The following is a 10,984-nucleotide window of genomic DNA, read 5'->3' on the forward strand; positions in this document are numbered from 1 at the left end:
TGGTGCATGACTTATTTCCAACTGTTCTTTCTGGTATATGTTTCCATGATTTGCTGCATTAACGTGGTCGTTACGCTCGAACCGTGTAGATTAGAGTTAAAATCGTGTACGTTACAGTTCGAACCTCTCTCGGACTCCCAAGTCGCCCGGCACGGTCGAAAAGGAACAAATAAACAAAAATAAATAAATCAGACTCGACTTTTATTTCTGTTTTAAAACAAGTCGTTTATTACCGTTTTTCTTTCTCCTCATCTCGACACCAGCTTAAACAGGGTTCGTACAGACTTGAAAAGTCCTTGAATTTTGACTTGCCTTGAAAAAGCATTATTTCTATTATTTCATTGAAAAATCATTAATAATATAGAAAATGCCTTGAAAATTTCTTGAAATAGCCTTGTTTTTGTTTTACGGCATATCAACCCTTTATTTAATGCCGAATCCAGTGATTTTGAAGAACAATTTTTTAATAGGGTATATATATATATATATTTTCTTTTTAAGTCGGTTTCTATTTAACCCATAGTTGGGACCCTAACAGGTACTACCACTCCGGGTCAGAGTGGACCTGGGAACAATGGCAATTAAAGGGTGGCTCCACACTCTACAAAAACCGTCGAGCTGGGGCCTCACCATCGGATATAGTTTAAGGTCATATCCAGGACCGTATTTATTCATTATGTGTTCTTATTTATTTATCTCCAGTAAAAATTTGTGTCTAAATATTAAAATAAAAATAATAAATATTTTTTAAATATTGAAAATAAAATCGAAATACATTGTTCTGGAATTGCATCGTATTGTGGATACAAGAGGTACGCCCCTTTATCACAAACTATCTCGGGTAGTTTGTGATAAAGATTGAAATCTCCATCTATTTTTGTTTTCATTTATAAATTAATTATATATTTTTTATGGGGGAGAGCAGTGGCTATCGTCATGAATAAAAATTACCCATTCTTTCTCTAAAAAATACTTTCCATGCGCGAACGGCACTCTTCAATCGCAATCTCTTCTAAAAAAAAACAGAATATGTGATAATTTAAAATTAGATCCGATAAAAAAGAATGGATAAGACTGCAGCCATCTTGGTTGGAAATTTAAAAGTCGTAAAGATCATTAATATTTGAGATGAAATAAAAGCATTTAAAACTACTTTAAAATACAAAAAAAAAGTGATGGATGTAACTGCTATTGGCTATGGTAACATTTATTTGTTGTATATTTGATTTTTTTACCATTTTTCGAATCGCGGTTGACTGCAAAACAAACCTCAAATTTTGTTTTGGAAACTTGAATATTGTCTGGAAAAACTTTGAAAATAGACATTAAAAATCTGTATGAACCTTGTTAAAGGCTCTCTCGCTGGCACTGTGGGGGGCACATGTACATATCCCCTGGTTCGCTTTTTTTCTTTCTGCCCCACTACACATCGGCCGTAGATAGGCATTTCTCGTCTTCGACTTTCAATGTCCATCTTTTTAATTCGCACTTTTTCTTCTTCAGACTACGTAGTGCCTTTTTTTCTTTTTCTTCTCGTACCAGCTCCCACACTTTCTAATTTGCATATGTGCTTTTTTGGGCAAGTCAGCTGTCTTACATCTGCTGATATTTTCCCATGCGCTCATACGGTCTCTGTTACAAGATGTCCAATATTTTACGGATAGTACAGTGTAGATATTTACATACTCCATTCTGTGACATTATATAGCGGCTGTCAACTAGCCGAACTTTACAACTGAAAGTCAGGTAGCTCACACTCTCTATTTCGGTGTGGCAGAACCTGCACTTGTTTCCATTACTGAGACCAATCATCTTCTAAAAACATTTGTGATCAAACCTTTATTTTTTTCCTAATAATAGAGCAATCTGCTGGAATTAAAAAAATAAAACTAAGTATATATATATATATATATATATATATATATATATATATATATATATATATATATATATATATATATATATATATATATATATACTTAGTTTTATTTTTCAGTAATTTCTGCGAGATGAAGAGGCTCCCTCCTGGAGTTAACACCTGATTCCATTAAAATTTAAATTTACATCCAAGGTCTCTTTAAAGAATAGATTTGGACAGAGGGAGAGAGAAACGGCTTAAAATCCAAAATGTCTGATATTTTACCGCTTGATTAAGTGCAGCTGCAATTCCACTGGCAGTGAATCGATTTCAAACGCGTAAGTTTCATTACAGACGCTGACCACTGATACAGTGACCAATACAAGTTAGAGTGGTTTATCTCTGCAGATAACCAGATTCAGATGAAAAGACGAAACCTCCAAATGGCTCACTCTCTTCTCCTCTGAGAGGGGAGGAGGAGGAGGAGGAGGATTGGAATTAGATTGTGGCCTCCCATTAGCCTATCATTGGTCGAGGGTCATCAACTGGATTCGATACAAGGTCAGTTTCTCCCTCCATCAACAAGTTGTTGCCGGGCACTTGCCAAAAACAAATCTAAAGCAGCATAATGCCGTCGACGGAGTTGTTGGTCCAGCTGTCGTTGTTCGGCAACATCATTTTTCATCTCTTCTTTGCAGCTCTGTAACGCTTCTCTTCCGACTTGGCGTGATTTCTGCCGCTCTTCCTCCACAAGATCATTCAGCAGTTTCTCTCTCGAAATCTTTCTCGCTCTCCAAGGCTTTCTCCCATTCCTCGAGGTAGCCCTCATGTATACTTTCAAGTTCGGATTTCATCAATTTCATTTCTTCTTTGAATGCTTCCTCAGATTGTTCCTTTTGCTCTTGCATTGCCTTTTCAATGGCTTTTTGATGTAAACACTGTTGTTCCATTAAAACCTTTTGTAGAGTTGCCTGATATCGGTTTTGTTCCATTTACAAGTAACTTTCAAATTCCTCCCTCTGTAGATTTTTGTGTTCATCGAGAGCGTTTCTCATTCGGTTTTCGTTTTCTTCTTTTTCCCGTTTAAGGACATCAAACAAATGGTCATGCTGTTCTTGCAACATCTGAGCATACTGATCAGCTTCAGTTTTCAATTTCTCTTTGAGATGTGACTCCGCCACCTCCTGTTGCTGCAGCATAGCCGTCTACCATAAAGTCTTGTATTCTTCCACAACCACAGCAAGGGCGTCATGACCAGCCTGTCGGATCGCTTCCAAGTCAGAAGCATGTTTGGCTTGAAGAGCCTCATAATTTGTCTTCTGTTCAGATAGCTGGGTTTGTAGGCCATCCACTCGAGAAGTAAGTTCAATATTCCGAGCACGGAGTTTATCCAATTGTTTCAATAAATAACCAGCAAGCAAGATCAACATGCCTCACTTCTAGATCTCTTTCTGACAACGGTTCCCGATGACTGTACAACAAATGCCCACAACCCATTCGGGAATGCTGATCACGCTGTGATAATGGTAGAAATCAGCCTAAATTCTCGCCCTAAAACTGAAGACCCACTACTCAAAACAACGAGGTATTACAAAAAGGCTGATTGGGAAGCCATCAAGGAACTCATCAGAGATGCCCCATGGCAAAATATCTTTACTCTTCCAGCGGAACATTGTGCAAATGAGACCACTGAATGGTTCAAAACTGCAATTGAAGCACATGTTCCTGCACGGAAATTCTATAGCAAGCCCCACTCTCCACAATGGTTTACTTCTGCTTGTGAAGCTGCCATTTGTCAAAGGCAGCATGCGTTCCGCAGATTCAACCGATATAAGTCGAGCTCAAATAAACAGAAGTATATAGAAGCTAGAAACAATTGTAAGAGAGTGATAGCGACAGCTAAGACAGATTACTCTGAAACCACTAGAAAATGCATCGAAGCACAGAAATTAGGAACCCGGGATTTTTGGAAAATCTACAATAACGTAGTAAATAATGGACAATCAACTATTCCCCCACTATCAAACAATCATGAGGTTGCTTGCACGGCAACTGATAAGGCTAATCTGCTTGCCAGTCGGTTTGCCTCAAACTCCACACTGAACCCGGTACACCACTCCCTTCCTGATTTTCCTCTGCGAACAGACGCCACACTAGACGATTTGAAAATTACCCCTTCTCAGGTACATACTATTATAAAAAAACCTAGACACCTCAAAAGCATGTGGATTAGATCTCATCCCGGTTGTGCTATTAAAAAATGCTCTGCCGAGGTTGCTCCAGTTCTGTCCAAACTTTACAATAAATGCCTTAACGAATCTTGCTTTCCCGACTGCTGGAAAACCGCTTCTGTGATACCAGTCTTCAAGAATTCCGGTGAAAGAACTGACCCACTAAATTATCGCCCCATTAGCCTCATCCCGCTTTTCGCCAAAATATTTGAGTCCTTAGTTAATCAAGCCTTAGTCCAGCACCTAACAGCTGCTAAACTCCTGACTGACAAACAATATGGATTCAGGCAAGCCCGTTCAACGGCAGATATCTTAACTGTAGTCTCTGAACGTATATACCGTTCATTGGACAAAACAGGGGACGGTAGAGCGGTAGCCATTGATATATCTAAGGCTTTTGACAGGGTATGGCACGATGGTCTTCAAAGGAAAATTAGATCATATGGAATCACTGGAAGAATTCATAATGTAATTAAATCCTTCTTAAGTAATAGAAAAATCAAAGTTGTCCTCGACGGTCGTACATCTAAACAATATGACATAAATGCGGGAGTACCTCAGGGGTCTATCCTTGGACGTCTATTATTCCTGATATTCATAAATGACCTCCCTGATAAAATTGTTTCGGAGATGGGTATATTTGCCGATGACACCACTCTCTATAACAGATGTGAGGGGAAAACAAATGAACACATATCCAAGGAAATGGCAGAAACACTAGAGGATGACCTCCAATCTGTAGTGGAATGGGGACAAAAATGGATGGTCACATTCAATGCTGCTAAGACTAAGCTTGTTTCCTTCAATAACTACAAGAAACCTTCTCTACCACCAATAGCAATGGCCAAGAACACATTGCCTGAAAGTACTTCTTTTAAACTCCTCGGCCTAACGTTTACAGGGAATATGAACTGGAATAGATACATTGAGAGCATTGCCAAGGCTGCTGCAAGGAAGGTTGTCTCCCTCTACCATGCTAGAAAACTACTTATGCCTGACAGTATCCTGTACCTCTATAAGGCCACCATTCGCCCATGTATGGAGTACTGTTGTCACATCTGGGCTGGTGCATCTGCTGCTTGTCTCTCGCTCCTGGACAGGGTTCAAAAGAGAGTCGCCAACCTGATAGGTCCTGAGCTGTCATCTAGGCTTCAGCCTCTGTCCCATCGACGAGATTTTGCACCCCTCTGCCTGTTCTACAAATACTTTAATGGTGAATGCTCTGACGAGCTGCAGGCACTTGTACCTCCCCGACGTAACTATCCCCGACAAACCCGACAAGCTACTAAGTCTCATCCCTTTACAGTAGTGATCTCTAGGTGCAAGAAAGCCTTTTACTCCAATAGTTTCTTCCCCAGAACTGCGGGTCTTTGGAACTCCCTTCCGGGATTCTGTTTTCCCAACTGTACTGATATGCAGAAGTTCAAGTGTAATGTGAACAAATATCTTTCTACTCATCTCCCTTCATAATGACCCTGCTAATAAAGTCCCTGATAGTATCCCCTGCTTCAAAGTGGCACTGTGCCTTGTTTGGGGTGAAAATTGAATAATAAAAAAAAAAGATACTGTTCCCTTTATGATTGCTATCTGTATTTCATTACAGCTTGGTCGTTCGGGGATTGCTTCTAAGTATTTTTGAAGATTCTTTTTTATTAGAGCCGTTGCTTCTATCACAACCAGTATAATGTTTTTTTTTTCAGAGACCATGTCGTTTTTAGATTCTTTTTTTCCTTTTTTTACATTTTTCTTTATCTTTTTCTTCTAGGGGGTGGGGCATCCAACCAGATGTCTGACATTTGCCCCTATTTTAGTGAGTCCAATCAAGAGATCATTTTAGGATTCTAGCCGTGCCTTTCAGTGCAATCGTTTGTATTTCACTTGCACTTAGTTTTTTTTTTAGTTTTTTTTTTAGATCATTTGTGTATGTGTGTGTGTGACTGCCTAAACCAGCTCTTATCATTCTATCTTGGCGCCTTCGTATATCTCTGTAAATATTTAAGGCAGCATCTTTCTTTCTATTTCCTTATATCTATATCTTTATCTCTCTATATCTATATACCTTTTTATATATCTCGGTATGTTCGTTACAATGGAAGACAAAAATCAGTATCTATCTATCTATCTATCTATCAATCTACCTACCTACCTACCTACCTACCTACGTATCTATCTGTGTTTATATCTGTATAAATCGGTATATATCTATCTCTCAGTCTCTTCATATCTATGTAACTTAATTTAATTCGATTTCTATCCATCCGCGATGGTTTCTTTAAATCTATACCTGAATCAGTAGATCTCTTTTTCCGATTTGTATAACTCAAAGTCAGTAATCTATCTCTCATTTGTATCGAATTTCGAGAAGTTAACCGTATTTGAATGAAAGCAGTACTGAGATTGTTAATGGTTATAAAATGAACGACCATCTCCAGAATAAAATACAATTCATGATAATCTATTTTAAAAGAACCTGACGTTTGCTACAATGCAACCGCATTGTTACATGATAAGGGCTGTCCCCTTTTCATGTAAGTATAAAAATAGAGAGTTTAGTTAAAATGAAAATGAAATAGCAATAGACGAAATTCGAACCTCGTAATTTAGGTTTAGAAATAGATTACGTGTGAGGATTTAAAAATGTAAAACAAACGTTTGTTTAGAATATAGATAAAATATTTCAAGAAAAGAATGTGAACTGTCAAGTTTTTATGAAATTTTAAATTGACAGAATGCAGCTTATAAGATAATGTTTTTAACATATTGGAAAAATAGGTTACTGAGTATAGGTTAAAATTCCTTTTGTAGAAATAGGAAAAGTTTTGGACACGTATGTCCAGAACACGTGAAAGAAAGCACATGTTTTAACATGTGTATGACGTCACGGAAAATAGAAAGTTCTAGGAATAGAGAAAAAACTTTAGAGTTGGTCAGTCGAAGGAGAAACTCAGAGAGGGTCTGGGAAGCGTCTAGGAAGCGAGACGTCACTTTGAAACTAAAATGTGAAGTTGAATTCTTGATGATGGAAATCACGGCCGGTCGTGAAGAAATAAATTCATCATGTGTTTTGTAAAGCTCGTCTTGTCTTATGATTCTTACAAAAAGGTAAAGTGAAAATTGTATTATATATCTGTGTTATAAAATGTCTTTTCATACACGTCTCGACATCTCATGTCTACACAATGTCTGAACAGTGAACTCTATCTCATCATTCTAAGAGCTTCACATAGCAACACATCTATTAGTCTAAGGAATGAACATTTTAATATATAAGAATCTCTCATAACATGAACACGGAACGAACAATCTCTCTCACAACATCTCTCTCTCTCTCTCTGAGTCTTACAACATTATATGTAATAAAACTCTCTTCTAAGACCGCTCTTGTAATAAGACTCTCGCTAAGATACAACACGCCATATAATAAGACTCTCTCTGAATAAGAGACCTATATAACAGCATAAGCAAAATACATTAACAATTCCAAAAGAAAAAAAACATCCACTTTGTTTCATTATTTACAAATATAATTAGAGTGAGACTGACTTTTAGTTCTCTCTCTCCACCTGTTCGTCTTCACCTTTTGTTGTAATCGTACAACTATTACACTAACAGGTGAAGAGAGAGTACGCGAACAGTTTTTGATTTAGCTGGTCACCTTTCTTTTGCCATGTTTTTTTTTGCATAAGAATTATGTAGATTAAATTTAGATTCATTACTGAATATCATGGTTTTATTTTTATTCTCTGGCATTTTTTATCCATTTCTTGCTTGTCGGGGTTTTAATAATGGTTTTTGTAGAGGGTCCCGCGTATAAACCGATTATTTAAATAATTTTTAATTGTTGAATAAGAACACTGAACATTCTGGTCTTCTAGATGTTTGCTAATTTTCTACATGATAAAGAATTATGGATAGAGATTTCCTTATTTACATAAATCATATTATTCCTCGTCAGCTTTACTGGAGATTTCCATAACTCACTAATGATGCCATATTTTTCATGCTTTTTTTTTGTAAATAATTCTTTGGGCAGTAGAGAATGGAATATCTTGAAATACTTTTCAGTGATTTTCCTGCCCTTTTCATGCCTATAATTTCACCTTTTAACTTGATAAGAATATTATTTTCCCATGATGCTGCGTCAAACAATGTTTAAACTTCGGTGTCAAAAATGAAAATGTGCAAACAGTTATAGGAAGAAACGAGTTTAGGTATTTTAATTTTGGACATACAGATACACAACATTTCACTCTTTCATTAACGTCTGCTATTGTTTATAAACATACTCGTTATGTTTTGTCATTGTTATTCTATTATTATTATTATTTTAAACATTTTGTGTCCTGCTCTTTCGCACGAGGACTAATACAAACATTATTGGTTACATATGTGCATACATGTATCAGTGATGTTCGTTCCAATTGAACTTTCTTTCAAATATGAAAACAAATGAACATTGATTGTCAGTAATAATTTTTAATAAACTATAATTTATATAATTCAGCGAGGAAGTTTTGATTACATTTTTCAGGTCTGTGTATTGCACGGCTTTTAATTATCGAATCTGACTTGTTCCCAATCTCAGCTAAAGAATTTCCCTCGTTTTACAAAGACTCTAAACACATTGACGAACATTCTATGTTTTTTTTATTGATGTAAAACTCTAAAAATATCTTTTTTTTAAATGCCTTTGAACTGTTGCTTGTGTTTATCGTATAACATGTCTCTCGGTTTCTAACGTTTGATTATAAACCTAAGAATATTTTTCAGTGAAAATGTTTCTCTGATACTAACTCATATATATATATATAATAATATATATAAAAATATCTCACCCAAATTGGAATCCCAAAAATATCCTAAAAACCTAAAACCCAGTGACTCCCTTGCAAAGGGATCCTTCAAAATGTATAGGTAATCATTTGAAAATATTTTGCATTTATTAGATTTTGCATTCAAACATTGGATTGAACACCTTTTAAATGGATTAAAACATTGTTTTTGAATAAAACTCTTAAAGAATAATTATCACAACGAAAAAAATTATTACACGTGAAAAATAGACGTGAAAGTTTTTTAATATAATATATTGCCGTTTTTTAAAACTTACATAAATTTCTGTTTATTAATAAAAATATGGATGCCAGATTATTTTTTACAAACTATATATATATATAGTAATTTATAACATATATATGGCGATTAAGCTACACTGAATATTCTGCGTTTCATCCACTATAGGATTCGTCAGGCTTATGCGCGAATTCTGTGGTTGCTTCTTGTTTTTATATATGTTGAGGATTTCTAGTTAGCCAATCAGATTTCTAGTATCCACCGCACCCCTTCCTATCAGCCAATGGGCATGCATTTTATCGAACAAAGGATCTGTTTTAGAACTAAGTTAGTGGTTTACGGTAGATCTTTCCCTTCCTTTTTTATATATATATATCGCCATATATATTTTATAAATTACTAACTAGCTCTACCTACGTATTGAGCACTTTTGAAGTAAATACTTAAAGTTTACGCATAAATCTATACTTTCATATATTAAATTTATGTGAGTAAATGAAGTATATATATATATATATATATATATATATATGCGTCTGTGTATATGTCTAACTCATTCCTAGAACACTAATAATAATGCGGAATAAATTGATTAACTAGGCGAATTTTTATAATTCAATCTCCCTTATCAATTTCTAGTCGTCTATGTGATGTCGAAATGACAATATTTCGAGGATATACCCCTTTTATAAAGTGTTTCTATTTATCTCAGGCTACTCTCTGCTTAAATAGAAACACTTGGTAAATGGGTAATATTCTAAAAATATTGTGATATTGTCATAACAATGCAACACCCCCCCACACACAAACACACACACACACATATATATTGCCTTGTTATTCAGTATTCAGTTTCCTTACTTACAATATGGTATATTTCCGCAGTGTTATAGCATTCTATGAATTATGCATATATTATACACAATGCTTTAAACAAAGTATATAACAATTATATATATATATATACATATATATATATACACACGTATATATATATATATACATATATGTATCTATATATATACATAGATGTATATATATACATATATGTATATATACATATATGTACATATATATATATGCATATATGTATATATATATATATGCATATATGTATATATATGCATATATATATATATATATATATATATATATATATATATATATATATATATATACGCGGGCATGATTGTGTGTATTCATGGGTCATTTGTATGCATGGATATATATCTGTGCGTCTATGTCTCCGTACAAGTGTATCTGTATGCATGCATCTGCTGGCCTTTGTGACTATATGTATATGTGTGTCTATGTATATGCGCATGAGTGAGCATATATGTACAGATGTAACTATTCCTGGATTTATATACATATATGTGTCTGTATGCCTATACCCACAACCCACTTCACACTGAAATAAAGCTAAGCATAGCCACTGCCCAAGGCAACATGTTAGGATCCCCCCCCCTCTATGTATATGAACCTAATAATTTTTAAACCTTTATACCCCATTTAAACTCCCACCCCATTTTTTCTTTCATAGAAACTATAAAATAATCCTCATCTAATAAGCAAAGCAGATCAATACAGACCCCTAAAAATTAAATCAACAACATGCATTTCGAACATAACTTCAACATGTCCACCTAACCTTGCATTATCTACCCCCACTTATTTATTTATCCTTTATCTATTCATTCATTTATCTACCCTAACTTTACCTTACTTACTCAGCATAAATACACGCATCTCTGTGTATATATGTATATATGTATATATGTCTGTATGTGTATGCATGTTTGTATTTTTATAAATGTGTATA

At 35.1% G+C, this 10,984-nt stretch overlaps 2 protein-coding genes across 3 annotated transcripts in view; both read right to left on the minus strand.

Moving 5' to 3' along the window:
• Positions 1-10,984, minus strand: part of LOC145254284 (uncharacterized) — a 160,224-nt gene that overhangs the window by 141,171 nt on the left and 8,069 nt on the right. The window lies entirely within an intron of this gene.
• On the minus strand, positions 2,414-8,940 carry LOC145260747 (coiled-coil domain-containing protein 91-like). The gene is given in 2 exon segments (XM_080119103.1): positions 2,414-2,709; positions 2,855-8,940. Coding segments are annotated over 2 exon segments (723 nt in total). The 5' UTR covers positions 3,289-8,940; the 3' UTR covers positions 2,414-2,420.

This window comes from Euprymna scolopes, chromosome 3, assembly GCF_053919585.1.
Source record: "Euprymna scolopes isolate OS-2025 chromosome 3, ASM5391958v1, whole genome shotgun sequence".
Lineage (NCBI taxonomy): Eukaryota > Metazoa > Mollusca > Cephalopoda > Sepiida > Sepiolidae > Euprymna > Euprymna scolopes.